General features: G+C 42.6%; 1 protein-coding gene across 7 annotated transcripts in view; it reads right to left on the reverse strand.

The window, feature by feature from the left end:
* Nucleotides 1-13,774, reverse strand: part of TEAD1 (TEA domain transcription factor 1) — a 273,879-nt gene extending 260,105 nt beyond the window's left edge. For 6 of the 7 annotated variants that reach the window (XM_061440762.1, XM_061440760.1, XM_061440759.1 and 3 more), the window contains exon 1: nucleotides 13,223-13,774. In XM_061440762.1, coding sequence (XP_061296746.1) covers nucleotides 13,223-13,759 — 537 coding nt within the window. In that variant the 5' untranslated portion in view covers nucleotides 13,760-13,774. Of the gene's footprint in view, nucleotides 1-12,479; nucleotides 12,624-13,222 lie in introns of all 7 variants that reach the window. The other variant, XM_061440764.1, reaches the window with a different exon arrangement.
* Nucleotides 13,775-25,628: the final 11,854 nt, after the last annotated feature.

Consider the following 25,628-nt stretch of genomic DNA (forward strand, 5'->3'; position numbering starts at 1 on the left):
GATTCAACTAACCCCAAATCGAAAAAATTTGAAAAAAAATCCAGAAAATTTACCAAAAACACACTTGAATTTGCCACAAGGTGGTAACTATTTACATTCAGTATAATATTTACACCCTACTGACAACTGCTTACGTAGTATTTACACTGTATCAGGTATTGTGCTGGGCTGTGTGTGCGCTCAGTAGTGTCCGACTCTTTTGAGACCTCGTGGACGGTGGCACACCAGGCTTCTTTGTCCATGGAATTTCTCAGGCAAGAAGACTGGAGGGGGTTGCCATTTCCTACTCCAGGGGATCTTCCCAACCCAGGGATCAAACCCAAGCCTCTTGTGTCTCCTGCATTAGCAGGTAGTCTCTTTAGCACTGCGCCACCTGGGAAGTCTCTAGCAATCTAAAGAGATGATTTAAAGTACACTGGAAGATGTGTGTAGGCTTGATGCAAAAAACCTGCCATTTCCCACAGGGTTTTGGTACCTGCAAAGGTCCTGGAACCAGTTCCCTGTGGATACCCGCTCCAGTGTGTTTAGGCACATCACAGGATGTCATTACACAGTCTCCCAAGGAACAAAGATGAGCAGGTCTGAAACCTAAGAGTGTCAAGAGCTCCAAGACTAGTTTCTAAAATCTGTAATCTGAAATCCCCAAATTTCACACAGTACAAACCTGTCAGAATTCCACTGGGAAAAACTTCTGAACTTTGCAATTCCAAAAGGAAATGAAACAGAGCTGAATCATTCTTATGAATGATGAGACGCTTTTTTAAATTCGTTATGAATTGATCCACAGAATAGCAGAGGGTTTGAAACAATTTGTTGAAACTAGCACAGGTTTATAACCAAAGTTGTTCTCTGAAATTCCCCTCTGTTGAAGCTCAGAAACAGCCTGGAACACTCCAAAAATAACACTGTTATGAGCTCAATACAGGGTACCACAGAAGTCTCCTGCTTGAGATTTTTCTCTCTATTCTGCTTAATTGAAGGGAGTTAGCCAGCTTCCTCATCAGCTCCTGTTAGTAGGATGATCATATGGTTTATCCTCCAAACTGGAACATCTTGAGAGTAAACGAGGGTACTATTAAAGATTGTGCCATGACAAGCAGAACAAACCAGGGCCATGCCAGGCAAGAAGTTACACAGCCACGAAGAGCAGTAGAGAACAATCCTTTGGTAATATAAATGAATAAAACCACCACAGACAGTTATTATGACACTGTGCATCTGGTCAGAGGACACAGCAACAAAAAAGCCCAAGGTAAAATTATAAAAAAAAAAAAAAGGGCAAAGCACAGCCTGAAACTTGAAGTATAAATTAATCTATATCCCTATCTTAAATCAACTTACAAATCAGATTCACGACTTGACTTGTGGCCTCACATGCCTTCCAGGTCTCTTTCCCTTGTGATCTCCTAGTTTACTTATCCTCTAGCATTTAGTTCACAGATGTTTAAACTGTAAGCCATACGGGTGGTTAACATGGTCAACATTTATCATTAAGAAGCGAGTCATCCCTCAACACTGAAGTTATACTTCCGTAAGTAAAAAAATTTTCCACTGTAGATAGTTCTAACTGATACCTTTAGGCTCCACACTAACACCAGTAAAGTAAAAGAGATATAAACTCTTATTAAGTCATCGCTCTGAATATCAATCTTAATTAATTGACCAGTTAAACAAATGGACTCACCACATAAGGAATTCTGGGAGCACTGTGCTTTACCTTCTTCTATGAGATATAATTCACACATCCTTTTTTTCTCTTTTTTTTAATATAAATTTATTTATTTTAATTGGAGGCTAATTACTTTACAATATTGTATTGGTTTTGCCATACATCAACATGCATCCGCCACGGGTGTACACATGTTCCCCATCCTGAACCCCCCTCCCACCTCCCTCCTCATACCATCCCTCTGGGTCATCCCAGTGCACCAGCCCTGAGCATCCTGTATCATGCGTCGAACCTGGACTGGCGATTCGTTTCACATATATTATACATGTTTCAATGCCATTCTCCCAAATCATCCTACTGTCGCCCTCTCCCAGAGTCCAAAAGACTGTTCTATACATCTGTGTCTCTTTTGCTGTCTCGCATACAGGGTTATCGTTACCATCTTTCTAAATTCCACACACATCCTTTTAAAAGTTTAATTCAGTGACTTTTAATAGATTCACAGGTTGTAAACCATTGTTTTTAAATCTTTCTCCCCTGCCTCTAAAAGCCTTTATTGCCAATTTATCTTATCTCTCCTAACAATTGTTAATTTTTAATTTAAACTAGGAAACCAGATTAACACACAGTTCTATGTACCCTGGTTGACTACAGCAGAAGACAAAACTGCACATGGTCTTCAGCCCAGGTTCACACAAGGCAGTCTTAACAGCTCAGACCTGTCACTGGGAGTGGCCCCGATCTGAAAACACGGGGACAGAGACACGCCCTGAAGTGTAGTTGGCTATCAAGTGCAACAAGACCAGCTTAGGGCCTCTGGCTTTGAAAACACAGGTTTTCAGTTTTCAAATCCACCAGTTTTCAGAAAAGATTCAGCTAATGTACCAGGAAGTACCTGGGTACTAACTCAAGTAGACAGTCATCTTGGATTAATAAACATTCTCTTAAATATGCAACTGGCAAAGGGTCAGTCTGCCATTCACACACGAGTATGAATTATTATTTGAATTACATTTAAGGCCTAAACAGAGGAATCTGATGAGAGGGGCAAAGATTTAACTCCAGAGCCTTGCATACTTTCAGGAACAAGATAATTTGATAGCAGTCATACCTGTTTCTGCTTTCCTAATGGAAATCAACCCTGAATACTCATTAGAAGGACTGATGCTGAAGTTGAAGCTCCAATACTTTGGCCACCTGATGTGAAGAGCTTACTCACTGGGAAAGACCCTGATGCTGGCAAAGACTGAGGGCAGGAGGAGAAGGGGGCAACAGAAGATGAGATGGTTCGATGGCATCACCGACTCAATGGACATGAGTTTGAGCAAGCTCCAGGAGATAGTGAAGGACAGGGAAGCCTGGTATGCTACAGTCCATGGGGTTGCAAAGAGTCGAACATAATTTAGTGACTGAACAACAAAAACACATGTAGCTCCAGCCTACTGAGATAACTCTTATGTACACCCATCACAGCCCTTCAAAATAGTTAACACCAGAACTCTAGTAGGGATTCCTCAAAGGCTCCACCAGCAGGTCCAGGGCCCTGAAAATAGCTACTCTACCAAAAGACAAGTTCCATACAACCACCTAGGGGAAAAACTTTTAGAACCCAGTCCCAAAGTCAGGAGAGTGGCCCCCATGCCAGAATCTAAGGAAGACATTTCCTTTTGAGTGGATGAAGGTGTACCCTGCCACCCACCTTTAGAAGTTCGCGCTACCACTTGGCAAGGAATAGCCTCAAATATTACGTATTTACTGATGGATTTCCTCTACTTTTATGAATAGAGGAAGTGTGGTTCAAAGAGATTAATAGTCTCAGACTTGATGGGATGCCTCAGCCTCTCCTGGATCTCAATCATTCGCCTGAGACCATAAGTCTGGCTCTTCGTAGCAACTGCTTCAGCCTCGGGTGTTCTTCAAGAGTCAATGCCCAGGCTGACCTGGCAGGAAATCCAGGAAGACCTGGTATACAAGATAGCATGTGAAGTTGCTGTTTACTGAGCATTTATTAAGTGTCAGGCACACAGGAGGCATTCTATTAAAATTTACCGATGGCAACACCGAGGCTCAGACAGGAAGCAATTTGTCCAAGGACATAGGACAAGTGAGGCTGAGCCAAGACTCCAACTGAGGTGTGTCCAACTCCAAACCTGTGTTTTTAAACACAGGTACGTTATTATCTTGCCTTTTTCGAAACCAGAATCAGGAAGCTTCCAGCTCCCCACAACTAGTCCCCTCCCTCCCTTTTGCTTCTTTCATTAACTGAACATAATGAAGTTTTAGATCCTATACCAGCTCACAACTGGCAATGAACTGTCTGTATTACTATTTGAGAGTCGAGTTCATCACTCTGGAGGCTATTTGCGGCAGGGGCAGGGTTGGGGAGGGTGTTTATTTAACAACTGGGTCCCACTCTAATCCCAAAATGGTATCTGGCAAAAAAAAAAAAAAAAAAATTTTTTTTTTTTAAATTTTAAAAAACCTTCCCTTCAAGGCCTAGTTCCAACATCACTTCCTCTGCAAAGCTTTCCTCATTCCCCACCACTGAGCATACATAACTCTCTGGCTATATCATGAGTAATGAACATAACCCTCAAACAGTAATACAGAAGGTTCATTGCCAGTCATGAGCTGGTATAGATCTAAAACTTGATTACAATCAAGTTTCCCCATTGGATATTTTTTCCCTTTGATATTACATAAACACATGTTCCTAAAAACTACAAATGTGTAAAAATGAACGCATCTCCCCATCCCAATCTACTCCCTCAAACCAACCCATCAATAATATATAATCTCCCACATCCTTTTGGATAGAGATGCAAACACATTTCATGAAAATTTCATCAACTCAAGACACCAGTGACTGTTAAAGGCAGTATGATTTTATTTCTAAGAAATATTGTTGTGAAACACCTTGCCAGAGCACCGCCTTCTGACTTAAAAATTGTATTTTATACATATTGAAATGTTATCATATGTCAGTCTTATGAAGGCATAAAAAGAAAACTATAGGCAAACTACAGTGGGTTAGATAATACTAAACTTCTCAGAGAGATCAACACCCATGCCTTTCCACACACCGCTGCCCTCTGTGCCAACAAGAGAACTGGCGACATCAAGAGCATTCTTAGGAATGCTTGGCTACTGACTTTGGAATTTTCTTCCTCTCCACTGCACTTGTTCTGCAGGCTGTGATGAGTGTACGCAACCACGTCAGGGTCATGACCACCACTTGGCCAGCCGTGATTGTAGGATGCATCCCAATTTTGGAAACATTCAAGTAAGGGGGAAAAAACTGCACCTTGGGACTCTTGAAATACGAAATACACAGCTTCCCCAGTGGACTGTGATCTCTTTAATCTCTTCACATGCCTGTTTTCGTTGCTAAATTGGAAGCTCTGCAGGGGTGTTTTACTGATAGTCATTCATTGACCACCCTTGGCTGGATCACCAGATCCCAGGCAAATGGTAGTACCTACAAAGGTTTCAATGTAACAGTTCTAGGCAAAGCTGGGACCATCTGGATTTCTAAGTGCCTAAGAATGTTAGATTTCTAAGTGCCTAAGCCATGTTCATCTCTGGGATGCTGTCACGATCAGCCTTCCTATGCCCTTATTCTGCAGTATCAAGGGGGACCATGTGAGACCCTCCATGAACATCCCCACTACTCAAACATGAAAACTACCTCTGCAAACAGTCAGGCAAGAATTAGTCCTTAAACCCCTTGCCAAGGAGCCTGACGCTCACCTCTATAATCACATCTGGAAACAACTGCTACCTTACCAGAGGGTAACAGATGCGTACTGAGCACAAAAAAAGTAGTTCTGCTCATCATCTCTCTTGCACATTTCTGTGCAGTCATATCTTTAAAACTAACAAGATCTTAGTGAATTCCATGAAGACTTAGTATACACTCTTAGGTACATCACCTCACAAATACAGGAAAAAGCCCATTTAGAGTTAGGAGGCATGGGCAAATTTAGCCTGATTCCATCTGAAAGTAAAAATTAGAATACCTAGAATACCTAATTCTCAATCAGATAATTCCCAATAATTCTCAGTATCTGAGGTCTCTTAGAAATATAAAAACACTGCACCTCTCCCACCCTCCTAAGGCCCCAGGGCTGATAACCCAGTCTGTGGAAAGCTCCACAGAGGCTGTGATGCACGTGTTCAGGTGGGAACCACTGGTGAGGCAGAGGCTCCCGGGGACAGGAATGGAAAGAGGCTGCCCTGGGTTTGAGTCAGAACCATCCTGAATTAGCCAGGTAAACAGATCTGTGTTCCGAGAACTAGAAATCCCAAAGTCAAAAGGTGAGAGGCCTGGAAGGGAGAATGAGAGTGTTGAGGAAGGCTGGGTAGGGAAAGAGACACACAGTCTTACCCTGGCCCCTCCAGTACCTGGCACACATTAGGGACACAAATATTTACTGAATGAGATTCATGCGGTTGATAAACACATAGTCATGCACATCATGTAATTTCCACTAATATACCTACTGTGTGCAGAATTCTTGAAATGGCCCCAGCAACTCAAGGCAGGAGTCCCTCTGGATTCACCAGCCGCAGAGATTCAACTTTTGGCTCAGATTCAATGGACATCTGAGTAGAGATGTTCTAGAAGCATCTCCCTCTTTAAGAATTCCTAGTCATAAGGAAAGCTGCTTTTTGCCTCCAAATCACAGATAACTCTTCCTCTGAAATCACTTTCACACTTGATTTTTTTTATTGGCATATAGTTGCTTTACAATGTTGTGATAGATTCTACTGTACAGCAAAGTGACTCAGCTATACATATACATATATCTCCTCTTTTTTAGATTTCCTTCCCATGCACTCAATGATAAGGTAAAATGCAAAGATGGAAGAAAATTAAGGAGGTATTTTTAATGAACAAAAAAACTAAAAACATTTTGTCAAAATAAGCACCATGCTGGTCTTATCCTCCCAACTATTTACAACCAAAGCAAATTTTGAATTACAGGAATTTCTTGACTCTGCCACTATGAAATGCTATTATATAGCTTGTTTTCTGTTTTTCCTTTCAATGAAAATACCTGATGAGGTTTTCTAAGTATTCCAGATTTCAAGACAGGGTTGAGGGTTCCCTCAGATGATGGAGCCCTTTCTAACTCTAACCACTATTGTCTCCAAAAAGCTTTGAAATGAAAAGGCAGTGAAGGAGAAAGGGCTGAAAGAGATTCCACCAAAGGAAGCATCAGCTCACAGACGTTTCAATGGTTTTGGAATCAGTTAGCCCCCAAGACACCCCCAGCCATGGTGATGGGTGATCTGAAAATGAAGCATATCAAAATGCTATTGATGAGCTAAATTACCAGACAGCTTATCTGAGGCCCACATCCGCCATATGGTGCCCCAACTTCTGCCGCCTGTTGCTGCCATAACAATAGGCACGCCTACCCAGAAAGCACCGTCGGACAGAAACCCAGCAGCAGCGGCATGTGGGGCGGCTACTGTGTTTACATTTTATTTTGTGCTATTAGCTATGTGCCTCTCCCTATCCCAGGAGTGACTTGAAACACACACACACACACACATTCAATGTCAGAGATCCGAGTTACCTGCAGGACACATGTGTGCACACTGCATGTGTGCGCGTGTGTGGGTATATATCAGGTGAACAGAGAGAAAACCAGATGTCAACTTCAGAAACGGAGCTGCCTGATGGGGGAGGGCGAGCCAGGCCAGCTCCTAGCTAGAGCTGCAAGCAGACAATGCACTTTTCTCCAAACACTCGGGCGGGCAGGCCTCAGGGAGTGGCTATTTAAAACACTTGGCTCCTTTTATTTCACCACCAGGGAAGTGAATCCGGCTCTTAAGTGCCAGAGCAAATGAAGTCATTTGGTTTCCGTGGGCTCCCTTTGCATTTCAGCAGCAGAAATCAGACTGGATGCAAGTCGGAAGGTCCAGCTGAAGTTGTTCTTACTTCCAATTAAAATTGATTCCACAGAGGATTTGGCACCTGGGCTTCATTAGCTTTTTTTTTTGAAAAGACACTAAGGTCATGGAAAATATAAAGGACATTGGACACTGGAATGAATACTGTCAAAGATGACCCCTTTCACAAAATGCCATCAAGTATGACCACATAAGGACCTTCTAAAGGCTTGGTTGGTATAAAAGGTTAACAGAGATTTTTGTCAAACGAATTTATAAGATTTCTGCCTTTCTTTCTTTCTATTCTCTCAAAAGAAAGTTTGTCTTTGCAGAGATTATATCATTGATGTAATAAAATATCTACTTAGTTAATTTTCTATCAGAAAAAGACATTGGTTTCCAAAGAAAACTCAACAGCATATAGCATCTGGTTATGCAAAAATACCCAAGATGCAGGTTTGGATACAGTACAAAGCCAAAAAAAAGGTCTCTTTCCTAATATTCAGATCTAATTAACTATTATACAAAGCCACTCATTTCATCCCCCCAATTAACCACACCTAAGCAGACAACATTCTTGGATGAACTTTTCAAAATTTCTTAAACGTTCTCAGTTTAAAAAAAAAAATCTCCTTTCAAGTTAAATTGAGATTGCACTTGAACTCCATCCAAGAGCAGAGCTGAACTGAATTATGATAATTAGAAAGCTGTGCCTATAAAAAAGCAGCACAGTTCATGCATTTTTTTTAAAAGTTCATGCCAGAGAATATAAGTTCAATATGTTCTCACATAATTAACATTTCCCACCATTAGCAGCAGTTTTTCAGTTTATATATCAGTAAAAACAACAGCACCCGCCATTGTTGTATCTGCCCCAGCAACAGTGTTTCAGTCACTTTACATACACATCTAAACCTGTCAGATGCTCCAAAGCAACCAGAATTTCCCAACGGAAACAACGGTGGTGCTTAACTTGTTCATCAATACTGACTTTTTCTTTTAATCCCCTTTTCCAATTCTGGGCCCAGCTCCTCAAACTAAAACTACTAGTGAAATCCAATGACAGAGCCTTAAAAACTTATGTGAAAAGGGCAGGAAGCATTGCATCAGGATGGTAAATACTTGGGGGGTGGGGGCCAGTAATACCACCAGGACAGAGCCTTCCTCTCTGCGCCTGCCATAAAACTAGAAAAGACGGCCTCTTAGGAACTCCCCCCACCCCTTATCCAATCAGAAGAGAGACTAGTGGTTTCACAGTTAGCCAGGCAGGACTCCCAGACTATGGAAAGTATTTTCTGTGAATCCTCCCAACCATGCAAAAAGCCAGTGGACAAAAGGAGAACTTAAGAGCTGAAAGCGACCCACCCAGTAAGAAACACTGTCCTGAAAGCCCACTCTTCAGGGCATCCCATTTGCTTTGACTAAAATAAAAATACACATTTCAAAATTCTCTTATGCTGCACCACTACAAAGCCCTAATGTATCTTAAGAAACGGTTGGATTTCCACAGAGTTCAAACTTGGGAGTGTGTCGAGGAAGCTTATGATGACAATCTTACAGACTGAAAACTCTCAACTGTCCACAGCTTTGAAACAAAGCTATGTAAAAACCTACACAAAAATACTCCAGATATTCAGATCCAAACATTCTAGCATTCCACAAACTATCCCAGAATAGGGAAGCCCCCAAACATCCTTGATTTCAGAAGTATTCAATAATTGCAATACAAGGGGGTCAAAATTGGCATTGGTATCTGTCAAAAAGGCCAACTCCGAAATATTAAGGTGCTTACTATGGATCTGAATTACTTGATTTTATCACCTTTGTGAACAAGAAACTAAAATACATCATAGATACTGTTCAAACATGATTTGCGATCTAATTTAAACACCACAGGGTAATCTGTGGCGTCTACAGATAAAATAAGAAAAAGCACCACGCAGCTGTAAGAGATTACGCCAGTCACCGGTCAGTCCCCCAATAGCCCAGCAGCACAGCCGGAGTCTGTCAAAGGGCAGTAAGCTTACAATACACTTTGCTTGCCGAGTTCAGAAGTAGGACATTCGCACTTTGCAGTTCCAGTCACTGAACTCGAAAGAGGAAGCTGTAATGCCCGCATTTATCAACAGAAAGGTGGGCTCTGATTTCGTTGCGGTTTTACAAAGAAAGCTGGACACTCCCTCTGGCCAGTATTCTTCAGTCTTTGGGGAAAAAAAAACCCAAAAGTTTTTATCACTGAACAGATCCAACCTCTAAGCACAGCTTTCACTCCGCAGTATTTTTCCTCTCCTTTCGCAATCTCTTTATTGAAAACAAGATAAAATGCCTAAAATACATGCTTAAAAGTGTTATCTACACAGTTTGTATGTGAGCACAATCATTTTCCATACATGTGATCATACAGGCAGTTATTTGCATCAACCTTTTCAATGATAAGACACCACAATTATCATTGCAGGCAGTTTAATTATGCTCATGATTAATACATGATAACACAAGAGATTAGAGAGAAGAGTAATCCCAAAGACGCACAAACTCCTGTCCCACCACCATGTACAACAGATCGATCCATTTCAGAAGCAAGAAACTTAAAATATTGTTAATGGCACAGATCATTCCTTCAAAGGCCTATCTAACATCTGGGATCTACATTTTCTAACTGTCCCCATCACACATTTTCCCACTGAAAATGTGACAACAAATATGATCTAGATCCCCATAAGTATGTATATTCCGCCAAATTTTCCCATTAAGAAATGCCCTCTTAAACTTGCTGTCCTGTATTGTCAAAACCAGCAAATTCAGAATTGTTAATGACTAAAACTAAAGCAGCAAAATACCCGAACATTTTTTTCCCTATGACTTGCTTGTCCTTTTTCTTTAAAAAAAAAAAAAAAAAAAAAACCTGAGGGTACCAGTGCCCAAAGTGTGTATGTGAACATATTCTTTCTATATAAAGCAAAAGAGGGGGAGGGGCAGAGGAGAAGAAAGGAGGAAGCTGACTTTCCCCAGGCTGCCCCCTCAAGCCCACCACCAGCAGCTCTTAAGTATTAGTACGCTGCTGGGGTCTAGGTACACACTGTAACATAAAGCAAGGAAGCACCTCTCCATGAGATATTCAGTTCAGTCTGACTCAAATTAAGATATCATGTCCTCTTTCTTTAAATTAAATTTCATTAAGTATATGCCATGGTGAGTCCTGGTTTATGTTTTGGGAAAAGAAGCAAAAAAAAAAAAAAAAAAAGAAAATTCTCCAATAATCTCTCTCAGGCATGTTCCCTGAATGGAGTCCTATTTGTTACTTCATAAAAGATCACAAAGAGGAGGAATCGACACAAAAATTCTTTCCTTTAATAGTTTTTTACTCTTAAGTGTCAAGGCAAAGTGTCACACTGGTTTTATTTCAAACTTGTAAAGAGAAAGAGGGAGAAAGAAAGGAAAGGTAGTCTGATATTCTCCTAAAACTGTGAACTAAATAGTACTTAATCATTAAAGTAAAAATAAAATGGTCTACATTGGCACTTTTATACCATCGGCAAGAACCAGTAATGGATACAGCTTATCAGCTCATTATTTTACACCAACAACAAAAGAATTATAAACTTGGTCCAAAACCTGAAACCTGAAAGTCCAACACAGAGTTGCACATACAAAGAAACACTAAACAAAAATATCTGTGACCATTTATGGAAATAGTGAAATTAGAAAAAAATCAGCCTTTTCCCTAAAAAACAATCAACAATTCAAAACCTCACTGTTGACAAAGGTTCAACTAATACATTTGTCTTTTCAGAGCGACTTTGTAATTAGTTCTACTATTTCCTTCTAAAAAGGTAAGATTCTTACCAAAGTTGGATCTAAGTCTGGCCCTTACAAGCATTCAGATGAGCTTGGTGCTCATAGTTTCTGCTATTTACAGAAGGGCACAAGCCCAACAGTGAAAGGATGAAGCACTGGGCAAAGCCTGACGTCTGTTCCTCAACCACCTCACAGTACCCTGGTAGAGAAGCCCCCGTGCATAAGACACCAATCAAGATTCACTGCAAAGTGCAGAGAACAGAGCCCACTCCCTGATCTGAATTTGCAGTGGGATCACATCTTCCTGAAGGGATCTGTCTATTCAGGTAACCACCTGCAGGCACCCAGCACACCCCAAACCATCAGACCACCTAAACTTCCAGAAACAATCAAGGGAAAGGGTGGGGAGGAAGAAACATGTGGGTTGGTTGTCCTGAAGAACTAGACAAGTGTTCTACTCATTGTACTATCTGTAACATTTTTAAAATACACACATATATATATATATTTAAAACTCTTTTGAAAGCTGATAGGTCTTACAGACCTTTCTGTTCCAAGACCTGGGCTTCCTCCAAGGCACTGTTATTAAAACTCGGCCTTTTTACATGACCCGCTCCTGGAACATCATCTGTCTCTAACTTTTCAGGGCTTAGTGAAGTCAATTTTCATTTCTGCAAATCACAGGCAGCCACTTGTTTCTGAGAAGTTAACAAGCCTCCTGAGAAATGCTAATGGCTGGTATTTCATTGTTTCATAAATATTTTTATACAGTGACAGCATTCAATTTTAAATAAATCTTTTAAAACAATTAAAAAGCCAAGAAAATTAGGATCTGGATTTTATTTTCGTGGGAGAAAAAGAAGGGAGGTGTGAAGCCCTCCATTGTCTTCAATTCATTTAAAAAGCTGCTCCGGTTTAAAAAAAAAATTACAAACATTAAAAGAAAAAAAAGGAAACTCATAGAAGTTGAACTTTCTTTAAAGCGGGCCTGTGGACTTTAGAACAAAACAAATGTTGCTGCTACGAACAAAGAGAAGAAATGCACTGATTTTCTCCCCTCTGGGGATCATTTCTCTTCCAATAAACAAACAAATCCCCCAGTATTTCCTACCGAAGGGAAGTTTTCCAGGGAGAGTCTCCTCCAGGATTTGGTGGTAACTGCGACTCAGTCGTTTTTGGACACAATGTTTCTGCTGACTCCTGAAAATTTTCCACTTGAATGTGCAATGAAGCGGCGGCGGCGGCAGCAACAGTCCTGGAGAAGCGGCAAAGACGACCGTGCCTCCTTTCATCTTTGAGAAGAAGGAGCGAAACCCCCGCCAGCAGCACAAGTCGGCGCAGCCCCCGGGCCGGCCTCGGGGGACCCCGGCGCCTGGGGCGGCAGGGGAGGCGCGGCGGGGGGGATCGGGCCGGCTTCGGGCTCCCAGGCGGCGCCGGCGGCTCTCCCCGCCCGCGCTCGCTCCGAACTTCTGACTTCTCCCAGAAAAACGTGGAAACTGCCCGAGGGTGTGTGCGTGTGCGCGCCGGCAGGCGGACGGGCGCAAGAGGGGGGCGCGGGGGGCGCGGCGCGGCCGGCCCGGCGCCTGCAAGGCCGCCTGTTGCCGCGCGGGCTCCGCTGCGCGCGGCCCAACTTGGCGTCCCGGCAACTCCCGCGGCGGCGCCCGGCCGCTCACCTTGAAGGAGCGCGGGGAGGCGGGCGCGGGGGCCCGGCCCCGGCCCTCCGCGTGCCCGCTCCTCTGCCCGTCCGCCGCACACAAAGCAGACTCCGGAGAGAAAGAGCGGACGGGGCCAGCCCCCGCCCCCGGCGCCCCGCGCGCCCCCCGCACCCAGCATCAGCCCCGCGCGCCAACTTACCTCGGCGAAGGGAGCCGCCGCAGCGCCTGGCGAGTCCGAGGCAAACTTCGGCGCCGCTTCCCCCGCCTTCAGCTCGGAGCCCGGCTCCCTCCCCGATTCCCGATCCCCGGGCTGGGCCACCCCACCCCTGCCTAGCACCGCTCCTGCCCCGGGGCCGGCTGGACGAACTGGGCTCCTGCCCGCGGCTCCGGGCAAAGGTGGACGGGGTGGGGGGGATTCACTGCATGGCCTGTCCCCGGACGCGGCCGCCCCGAGCCCGGGCCCCGCCGCGCGGACTGGCCCGCAGGGTGGAAGCGAGTCTGCAAAGTGCTTGATGGGCGCCCGCGGCGGGCGGCGGGGCCGCGGCGGCGGCTGCAGAGGCTCGGCTCGGCTCGGGCGGCGCGGCACGGCGCGAGCGATGCTAAGAATGTTCGGAATGAGGACAGGAATGAAATGAACGCCAGGACCGAACTCGCTCCGGAGGGGTGGGGCCTCGGTGACGTCATGCGGCCTGCCGCCCGGGGCCGGGGCGGGGCCTGCCGCCGCCGGTGACGTCATGGGGATTCGGGGCGGGCCCGGCTGGGCAGCCTAGCCGTTGGGGCGCGGGCGGGCTCCATCCCGAGGGGCGGCGGGGCGGAGTCTCGCGCCCACGAGGGAGCGGGGCGCGCGCGGGAGCCGCCCTGCCCCTTCCCGGCGCGGGCTCCGGGCTTTGTCCCGAGCTGGGCGGGGCGGACCAGGGCGGGGAGGGCGCCTCTGAGGTGGCTGCGCCGCGCGGAGAGCTCTGGAATCCTGGGTTCCCTCCTCCGGGCGGGCGCCGAGACCGGAGCTGCGCGCGCCGCGCCGGCCCTGCCTCAGTTTCCCTGTTCCCGGGCGCGGAAGCTCGCGCGGCCGCCTGGAGCACTCCGGAACTCGCGGAAGTCTGCAAGTGCGGGCAAGAGAAGTTTCTGTTCTGAAAATTCACGTCGTTGTTCTCAAGCGCGGTGGACGCCTTCTCGGGGCCGGATTCCCAGCCTGCCATGACTTCCCCTCTTTTCCACTTTACAAAAGTTCAGGGCTCTCATTCAAGTCGAAGTCAGACCTACTGTTCGGAAGGGAAACCTTTAGCATAGCAAAGAAAAGAGAACTGCGGAGTTCGTAATAATCCTGCCCTGCTAACACAGTTTCCTCCGAGTCGCTCAAGAAATCGAGTTCACTCATCCCTGCGAGTTGTACTTTTCGAAAGCAATGGGTCAGGTAAAAACTCCCAAAATTTTTAAAGGCTACCTCCGACAGTTTCACGTCACTCTTTTTATTTTTATTTTTTTTTTTGCGTGGGGGGAGGGGTAAACTTCATTTACACATAGAATAACTTTAACCCTACCTTTCGAAGCACTGACGCTAAAGTGACATAGCAGACGCCGTGGATAAAATCAGAAAACACCTGGATAAAGCTGAGCTACTGTGGCAGAACTGTCTAAAGTTTGGGGGTAATTGGTAACCGACAGTTTCACTAAGATCAAAGTAGCAAAGCAATCCTGTCCTGTTGATTTCTTTCCTTGGGGCACTTTGCTGTCCTTTTTAGTTGGGGCCACCAGCATACATAATACCGCCTGTTTTGTGCCCCCCAGGAGACCCCCTAAATATGGGTAACTGAGAGAAGCGGAATGTGACTGGAGACAGCACATTTTCTACAAAGCATAGCTTCTACTAGCGCGTTTTTAATTGAAATTTTTGTTCAGAGAATTGAATGCAGTTGTAAAAAATAACAATATAGAGAAAACCTTTGTTCACTTTGCCCATTTCTCTCACCAATGGTAATGTCTTAACTGTAATATCACAATGGGGATATTGGCATTGATACAATCCACCACATCTTATATACATTTCCGTTCTTGTACTCATTTGTGTGTGCCACAGTCGGAATATTGAGATTGATAGAATCCACCGCATCTTATACACGTTTCCCATTTTACTTGTACTCATTTTTGTGTGCCTGTGTTTAGTTCAATACAATTTTCTGTGGTGGCTAGGTATCCACCACAGTCAGGTACTGATTCATTTTAATTCTATCTAGTTTGCATGCAATAACACAGTGATACAATAAGGCTCTCAGTAATGACTAGCCACCATAACACTCTGGTTTTTGGACATTTGTTAGGAAAACATAAAATTAATTTGGCATTACAGCTGTACAGGGCATATCTGTCTCCAAATACCATCTTTTTAAACACGCCAGAGAGAGTCTAACAGCACTTCCAGATAGTAAGGTTTCAAAATCACTATTTGTTAGCCCAGTATACCTGGGTGCCTTTCTGACACTAGCTGCCATCTCACAGTCACTTGGCATTATGAGGTCTCCCAGTCCTTAATGAATTCAGGGAAAAAATCCTTTGCCTGTGATTCAATGCTCTTCATGATCAGTATTTTCTCCAACTTCTCCCATCTACGTGCATATTTTTTGAGATTCTCCTCAAAAGCCTTTTCTTCCAGGTAGACTACTCACATAAATATTTCCTCCCTAGTACCCTCAAAACTCCTTGCTCAGACACACTACTTGATTTATGGTGCAAGAGAAAGTCACTCAGTCATGTCTGACTCTTTGAGACTGCATGGAATAGTCCATGGAATTCTCCAGGCCAGAATATTGGAATGGGTAGCCTTTCCCATCTCCAGGAGATCTTCCCAACTCAGGGATTGAACCAGGGTCTCCTGCATTGCAGATTTTTTACCAGCTGAGCTACCAGGGAAGCTGTATTCTGTTACTTACCTACATACTGGGGTGTCCCGTTTCTGAGCCATTAGAAAGAGGACTGGGTCTCATTCAGCTAACGGTACACTGCCCGGGACCTCCATATAAATGGGAATAACTTTTGTAGTCTCTCCACCATAACCTCCACACAGTCTTATTCTCATCCATCCATTGGTCAGTGAAGAGGAGCTAACAATCAAAGGCCCAGGAGCTGTTCACCCCCAGCATCTGAGGACAGGAAAAGTAGCTGCTACCTGCTGAACTACTACTAGTTAGCCCGTGGCATTTTGCATTTACCATTTCCGTTCATCCTCATGGCACCTGTACAAGGTAGTTTATACAGGTGAGGAAGTGAGCTCTAGGGAAATAATGACTTGCCTATGGTGCCATAGTCAGAAAAGAGTAGAGCCAGGTCCTGAATTTCTTCTGACTTCAGCCTATGTTTGTAACCACTCTACTGCCCACAAAACTGAAATGGATATATGCGGCGTGCTGTAGAATTCTAGACACTGATCTAAGTACTTCCCATATATTACTTCATTTAATCCCTACAGTCACTCTATGAGGTAGATGCTTTAATGTATCCTCGTTTCATCAATGAGCAAACTGAGAATCAGAGTGGTGAAACAATTTGGTCAAGATCATACTGCTAGAAAGTACAGAGTGAGGATTTAAACACAGACAGTTCAGTTCCAGATTTCATGTTCTTAACCTTCCACTGAAGGTCCCAAACTCAGTAATATACCAAACACAGAAGATTGAGGTCTGCAAGGGGTAACTCCTCCAAAATGTAACAATTATATGTAACACCTATGATAAAAGAGAGTTTGTTACCTTCATGTTTTAACAAGAAAGAACCTAATTTGTACCATGTTAGAGAAACAGTGATCCACTTAATGGTAACAAGTCATGCTGAGATAGAAGTTGAGTCTACCTGAAACTAAAAAGGAGAACCAATGGTTAGAATTTACCATGAGGAAGCACTCAGCTCAGAAAGATACTACTTTGAAAGACAAAGATGTCTAATTATAATAATGATACAGTTTATCTTATTTCTAAGAAGATGATCCCTTTTTCTTATAGGAGTGAAAAAATTGGTACAACCAGGTTGGAAAAGTTTGGTATTAGTTAGTGGAATTGAAGCTATGCATACTTTGTGAGCCAGAAGTTCCTCTTAGAAATACAGCCAAGAGAGAGACTCAGGTATGTGTGCACCAGGACACATGTACAAGAATGTTTGTTGGGGCATTTTTGTAGTAACCCCAAGCAAGAAACAACCCAAATGTCCATTAATAATAGAATAAATGAATTTTGATGTAATCATATAGTAGAATACTGTACAGGGCTGAAAATGAGTAAAGTACAGTTACATACAACAACATGGATAAAGGCTAAAAATACCATATTGAGTAAAAGAAGCATAAAATTTTAAATATCCATATTGTGTTTATACAAAGTTTAAGCAAAATTTAACAGCATTGTTTAGGGATATATAATTACATTCAAAACTAGAAAGAAGGGGAGGAGAACTAGATAGAAGAACATGAAGTAATTACCAGTAAATCTGGTTTCATGATTTATTGGTAATCATGATAACCATCATTAGTGATTATCATGAATGATAGGATGTTCTGGCAAAGAGGGGAGACATGGGAGAGGTTTTATAGGTTACATGGACGTTTATAATAATAATTAGATTATATATTTGTTTTAAGCATTCTTTTTTATATACCTGGTATATTTCACAATTTGTTTCAAGTTTTTTTGAGAAATAATAGGCATACATCACTGTATAAGGCATACAGCATAATATTTATATATATTGTGAGATAATTACCACAATAGGTTCAACTAACATCCATCTTCTCATATAGGTACAATAAAAAGAAAGGAAATGTTTTTCTCCTTTTGATGAGAACTCAGAATTTGCTCTCTTAACAACTTTTCTTTAAATCATATGGTAGTGTTAGCTATAGTCCTCATGTTATATATTGCATGCCTAGTACTTATTTCTCTTATAACTGAAAGTTTGTACCATTTTACTATCTTGCTCCAGTTTCCTCCACCTCTGGTAACCACAAGTCTGATCTTTTTCTATGGCTTTTTGCTATTGAGTTTGTTTGTTTTGTTTAAGATTCTGCATATAAGTGAAATCCCATAGTATTTCTCTTTATCTGACTTAATTCATTTAGCATAACTCCTTTAAGATTCATCCATGCTGTCCCAAATGATAGAATTTCCACATTTTTATGGCTGAATAATATTCCTGTGTGTGTGTATCACAACTTCTTTATCTGTTCATCCACTGATGAACTCAGGTGGTTTCATATCTTGGCTGTTATAAATAATGTAGTTAGGAACATGGGAGAACACGTATCTTTTTCAGTTAGTGTTTTCATTTCCTTGGGATATACTCCCAGAAGTGAAATTACTGGATCATACCACTTCCTGATGTTCAAGCTGGTTTTAGAAAAGGCAGAGGAACCAGAGATCAAATTGCCAACATCCGCTGGATCATGGAAAAAGCAAGAGAGTTCCAGAAAAACATCTATTTCTGCTTTATTGACTATGCCAAAGCCTTTCACTGTGTGGATCACAATAAACTGTGGAAAATTCTTCAAGAGATGGGAATACCAGACCACCTGACCTGCCTCTTGAGAAATCTGTGGGCATGTCAGCAAGCAACTGTTAGAACTGGACATGGAACATTGAACTGGTTCCAAATAGGAAAAGGAGTACGTCAAGGCTATATATTGTCACCGTGTTTATTTAACTTATATGCAGAGTACATCATGAGAAACGCTGGGCTGGAGGAAGCACAAGCTGGAATCAAGATTGCTGGGAGAAATATCAATAACTTCAGATATGCAGATCACACCACCCTTATGGCAGAAAGTGAAGAAGAACTAAAGAGCCTCTTGATGAAAGTGAAAGAGGAGAGTGAAAAAGTTGGCTTAAAGCTCAACATTCAGAAAACGAAGATTATGGCATCCGGTCCCATCACTTCATGGGAAATAGATGGGGAAACAGTGGAAACAGTGTCAGACTTTATTTTTCTGGGCTCCAAAATCACTGCAGATGGTGACTGCAGCCATGGAATTAAAAGATGCTTACTCCTTGGAAGGAAAGTTATGACCCACCTAGATAGCATATTCAAAAGCAGAGACATTACTTTGCCAACAAAGGTTCGTCTAGTCAAGGCTATGGTTTTTCCTGTGGTCATGCATGGATGTGAGAGTTGGACTGTGAAGAAGGCTGAGCGCTGAAGAATGATGCCTTTGAACTGTGGTGTTGGAGAAGACTCTTGGGAGTCCCTTGGACTGCAAGGAGATCCAACCAGTCCATTCTGAAGGAGATCAGCCCTGGGATTTCTTTGGAAGGAATGATGCTGAGGCTGAAACTCCAGTACTTTGGCCACCTCCTGCGAAGAGTTGACTCATTGGAAAAGACTCTGATGCTGGGAGGGATTGGGGGCAGGAGGAGAAGGGGACAACAGAGGATGAAATGGCTGGATGGCATCACTGACTCGATAGATGTGAGTCTGGGTGAACTCTGGGAGTTGGTGATGGACAGAGAGGGCTGGCGTGCTGTGATTCATGGGGTCGCAAAGAGTCGGACACAACTGAGCGGCTGAACTCAACTGAACTGAACTGATTGTAGTTCTATAATTTTTTGAGAGTCTTTTGTACTGTTGTCTATAGGGTTTGTACTAATTTACAATCCCACCAACAGTGCACAAAGGTTCCCTACTCTCCACATCATTGTCAGTATTTATCTTCTCTTGTATTTTCATAGTGCCCATTCTAGCAGACACAAATGATATCTCATTGTGGTTTTAATTTGCATTTCTCTAATGACTAGTGACATTGAGGATTTACCTGTTGGCCTTTCATATATCTTCCTTGGAGAAATATCTGTTCAGATCCTTTGCCAATTTTGTAATTGGGTTATTTGTTGGGTTGTTGTTGTTGTTTTGCTGTTGAGTTATGTGAATTCTCATAATTTTAGATATTAACCCCTTATCAGACGTATGATTTACAAAAATTTTTTCCCAATCCCTGTGTTGTCTTCTTTGTTAATGGTTTCTTTTGTTGTGTAGAAAATTTTATTTGATGTAGTCCCACTTGTTTGTTTTTAATTTTGTGCCTTGTGCCTTAGGTGTCACATCTAAAAAGTCAATACCAGGACCGGTGTTAAGGACCTCTCTTCCTATGTTTTATTCTAGGAGTTTCATGGCTTCGTCACTTACACTTAAGATTTTAATCCATTTTGAATTAATTTTTCTGGGTGGCATAAGTTATGGGTTCAGTTTTATTCCTTTGCATATGAATATCTGAGTATCCGAACACCATATTGAAAAGACCATCTTTTCTCCATTGAGTATTCTTGGCACGCTTATCAAATATTATTCTTGAGTTTATTTCTGGGCTCTTGGTTCTGTTCCATTGGTCTAGATGTCTGTTTTTAGGGCAGTCCCATATTGTTTTGTAGTATACCTTGGAATCAGGAGAGGTGTTGCCTCCTACTTAGTTGTTTCTCAGGATTTCTTTGTCTATTTGGGGTCTCTTGTGGTTTCTGCTTTATTGACTATGCCAAAGCCTTTGACTGTGTGGATCACAATAAACTGTGGAAAATTCTGAAAGAGATGGGAATACCAGACCACCTGACCTGCCTCTTCAGAAATCTGTGTGCAAGTCAGCAAGCAAATGTTAGAACTGGACATGGAACAACAGACTGGTTCCAAATAGGATAAGGAGTACATCAAGGCTATATATTGTCACCCTGCTTATTTAACTTATATGTAGAGTACATCATGAGAAACACTAGGCTGGAGGAAGCACAAGCTGGAATCAAGATTCCCGGGAGAAATATCAATAACTTCAGATATGCAGATGACACCACCCTTATGGCAGAAAGTGAAGAAGAACTAAAAAGCCTCTTGATGAAAGTGAAAGAGGAGAGTGAAAAAGTTGGCTTAAAGCTCAACATTCCAGAAACTAAGATCATGACATCCAGTCCCATCAGTTCAGTTCAGTTGCTCAGTCGTGTCCAACTCTTTGCTACCCCATGAATCCCAGCACGCCAGGCCTCCCTGTCCATCACCAACTCCCAGAGTCTACCCAAACCCATGTCCATTGAGTTGGTGATGCCATCCAGCCATCTCATCCTCTGTCATCCCCTTCTCCTCTTGTCCACTAGACTCTAGTCCACTTGTCTTCTTCTCCATTCTGCACCCAATCCTTCCCAGCATTAGGGTCTTTTCCAGTGAGTCAACTCTGCATCAGGTGGCCAAACTATTGGAGTTTCAGCTTCAACATCAGTCCTTCCAATGAACACCCAGGACTGATCTCCTTTAGGATGGACTGGTTGGATTTTATTGCAGTCCAAGGGACTCCCAAGAGTCTTCTCCAACACCACAGTTCAAAAGCATCAATTCTTCGGTGCTCAGCTTTCTTCATCATCCGACTCTCACATCCATACATGACAACTGGAAAAATCATAGCCTTGACTAGACGGACCTTTGTTGGCAAAGTAATGTCTCTGCTTTTCAATATGCTATCTAGGTTGGTCATAACTTTCCTTCCAAGGAGTAAGCATCTTAATTTCATGGCTGCAATCACCATCTGAAGTGATTTTGGAGCCCAGAAAAATAAAGTCTGACACTGTTTCCACTGTTTCCCCATCTATTTCCCATGAAGTGATGGGACCGGATGCCATGATCTTCGTTTTCTGAATGTTGAGCTTTAAGCCCACTTTTTCACTCTCCACTTTCACTTTCATCAAGAGGCTTTTGAGTTCCTCTTCACTTTCTGCCATAAGGGTGGTGTCATCTGCATATCTGAGGTGATTGATATTTCTGCTGGCAATCTTGATTCCAGCTTGTGCTTCTTCCAGTGCAGTGTTTCCCATGATGTACTCTGCATATAAGTTAAATAAGCAGGGTGACAATATATAGCCTTGACGTACTCCTTTTCCTATTTGTAACCAGTCTGTTGTTCCATGTCCGGTTCTAACTGTTGCTTCCTGACCTGCATACAGATTTCTCAAGAGGCAGGTCAGGTGGTCTGGTATTCCCATCTCTTTCAGAATTTTCCACAGTTTATTGTGATCCACACAGTCAAAGTCTTTGGCATAGTCAATAAAGCAGAAATAGATGTTTTTCTGGAACTCTCTAAGTTTTTCCATGATCTAGCGGATGTTAACAATTTGATCTCTGGTTCCTCTGCCATTTATAAAACCAGCTTGAACATCAGGAAGTTCACAATATCTTAAATGTCTAACACTCTATTTTAAATGGACAGCAACTTAGCTTCAGTAGAATTTGTAAACTTTTACACATTGTAGGTTGTTATGTTACACTTTGCATTTTTTAAAGTATTGTTTAATTAATAACAGATTATTGTAGTTATGGCTATTTTTACTAAAATTTTTTTAACTAAAATTGTAAGTGAATTATGCACCACTATTGCCAAATTGTGGAATCTAATTATGATTATGTATTTACCACTACCAGTGAGTTTTACACTACATTTTTATGTTTTTATGATATTAATTAGTATTCTTTTACTTCCACTCAAAGAACTCTATAACATTTCTTGTGAGGCAGGTCTGATGGTAATGAACTTCATTACCAAACTTTTGTTTGTTTGGGCAAGTCTACATCCCTCCTTTGTTTCTGAAGGAAATCTTCACTGAGTATAAAATCCTTGTTTGACAGTTATTTTTCTTCAATGTATGAAATATGTCATCCCATTTTCTCTTGGCCTGAAAAGTTTTTGAGAACTCTACTAACAGTCTTATGGGGTTACTTGCATATCACTTTTCCTTCTTCTCTTTCTGCTCTTAAAATTCTTTCTTTGGCTTTTGACAGTTTAATTATAAAATGTCTCATTATAGCCTTATTTGAATTCAACCTATTTGGAGTCCTTTGGGCCTCATGGATCTAGATATCCATTTCTCTCCCTGGATTCAGGGAGTTTTCAGCCATTATATCTTTATCTGTCCCTTTTTATTCTGGAATTCTCACAATGTAATTATTGTTTCTTCTCCTTGTGCCCCATAATTCCCATAGAATTTCTTCACTCTTTTTTCAGTCTTTTTGTCTTTTTGCCCCTTTTACTGGATGATTTCTAATGTCTTATCTTCCAAGTCACTGATTCTTTCTTCTATGTGGTTGAATGTGTTTTGAAACTCTTTTGAATTCTTCAGTTTAGTTATTGTATTTTTCAGTGCTAGGATTTCTGTTTGGTGGCTTAATTTTTGTTTTTGTTATTTGAAGGTTGCAGTTTTTTGGGGGGAACTTCTTATTTTGTTCATGCATTAGTTTTCTGATTTCATTTAGTTGTCTTTTTGTGTTTTCTTATAGTTCATTAAACTTCCTTTAAAGAATTATACTGAATTCTTTGTGTGACAGTTCATAGATATGTATTTCTTTAGGGTCAGTTTTTAGAGCTTAATAAAGTTTCCATTGGTGGTGTCATAATTTACCCAATTTTCATGATCCTTGATTCTTTATGTTGGTATCTGTGCATTTGCATAATGGGGTTCCTCTTCCAGACTTTACGTATGTGACTTGACAGAAGCAGTTCATCAGTCAACTTAATTAGGTTTCTGGGTATGTCTGCAGGTAATATACTGGGGCAGGTGAGGCCAGCTATTATGGTCTATTTGGGGGCAAGGCAACTGTTCAAGCTCTGAGGACATGGATGGAAGGCATATGCCACTGGCTGAGAACAGTTGGATAGAAGTGCTAGCATAGTTTCCTACTCAAGTGAGGCTCTAGGATGGGGTCTGCAGTTGCCTGGATTCTCTGCTCAGGTTTACTAGGTGGTCAGGACTGGGTACTATATTCAATAGCAAGGGGACTATGAGTTAGCTTCTGTGCCCTAGGAGGGCAGCAGAACCAGGACCCTAGCCTGTACAGTTTGCTGTCTGGGGACCCACATCAAGCCAGAATGTGCAGTAAGTTCCCTGGTTGGGTAGGGCTACCATTTTATGCTGCAAATGAGGGAAGCCATAGGCTTGAAGGGTACATGTTTCCCATGTACTGTGGTTAGATTCCCTGGTCAGACAGGTTAAAGGCTGTATTCTGCAATGAGAAGAACTACAAATTAGATTTCCTGCCCAAGGGTAATGCGAGAATCAGCCCTAAAGCTGCTGAAGTTCTATGTTAGTTGTCTTAACTCAAGCTAACCCATACCCCAAGTTCCCTGACTGAATAGGGTCACTGACTGTGTTCTGCAAACTGTCAGCTCTGTCAACCAGCCTCTCAATTCAAGTGCTCCTGGGATACAGTACTCCCAGGAATTTTGACCAGCCCTTGTGTTCAAATGAAGCTGGGAGGCACTCTCTATAGTGGGTGGGACTATGTAACAACCTCATTTCCTGCACAGGAAGGAGGAGACCTGCTCTACATAACTCTCAATTTCCCAAACAGGGTCTTATGTTTTATATATGTGTGCTTAGTCGCTCAGTCATGTCCAACTCTTTGTGACCCCATGGATTGTAGTCTACCAGGCCCCTCTGTCCATGGGGATTCTTCAGGCAAAAATACTGGAGAGGGTTGCCATGCCCTCCTCCAGGAGATCTTCCCAATCCAGGGATTGAACCCAGGTCTCCTGCATTGCAGGTGGATTCTTTACCAGCTGAACCACCTGGGAAGCTCTTTATACATAGTAGTAGATATAATGGTCATCTGAATTAAATTCACCCATACCAGTCCATTTTAGTTCACTCATTCCTAAAATGTCGATGTTCACTCTTATCATCTCCTGTTTGACCACTTCCAATTTATTTTGATTCATGGACCTAACATTCCAAGTTCTTGTGCAATATTGTTCTTTATAGCATTGGACTTTACTCTCACCACCAGACATATCCACAACTGGGTATTGTTTCTGCTTTGGCTCAGCCTCTTCATTCCTTCTGGAGCTACCATCATGGTGTGATCATTTACCTAGAGCCAGACATCTTGGAGTACTAAGTCAAGTGGGCCTTAAGAAGCATCACTATGAACAGCAGTAGTGGAGGTAATGAAATTCCAGCTGAGCTATTTCAAATCCTAAAAGATGATGCTGTCGAAGTGCTGTACTCATTATGCCAGCAAATATGGAAAACTCAGCAGTGGCCACAGGACTGGAAAAGGTTGGTTTTCATTCCAGTTCCAAAGAAGGACAATGCCAAAGAACTACTGCACAATTGCACTCATTTCACATACTAGCAAAGTAATGCTCAAAATTCTCCAAGCCAGGCTTCAGCAGTACATGAACCGAGAACTTCCAGATGTTCAAGCTGGATTTAGAAAAGGCAGAGGAACCAGAGATCAAATTGCCAACATCCCTTGGGTCATAGAAAAAGCAAGAGAATTCCAGGAAAACTTCTTCTTCATTGACTAAGCTGAAGCCTTTGACTTTGTGGATCACAACAAACTGGAAAGTTTTTAAAGAGATGGGAATACCAGACCACCTTACCTGCCTCCTGCAAAACCTGTATGCAGGTCGAGAAGCAACAGTTAGAACCAGGCATGGAACAACGGACTGGTTCAAAATTGGGAAAGGAATACGTCAAGGCTGTATATTGTCACTCTGCTTATTTAACCTATATGCAGAGTATGTCATGTGAAATGCCGGGCTGAATGAAGCACAAGCTGGAATCAAGATTGCCAGGAGAAATATCAATCACCTCAGATGTGCAGATGAC

This window comes from Bos javanicus, chromosome 15 (genome assembly GCF_032452875.1).
Source record: "Bos javanicus breed banteng chromosome 15, ARS-OSU_banteng_1.0, whole genome shotgun sequence".
NCBI lineage: Eukaryota > Metazoa > Chordata > Mammalia > Artiodactyla > Bovidae > Bos > Bos javanicus.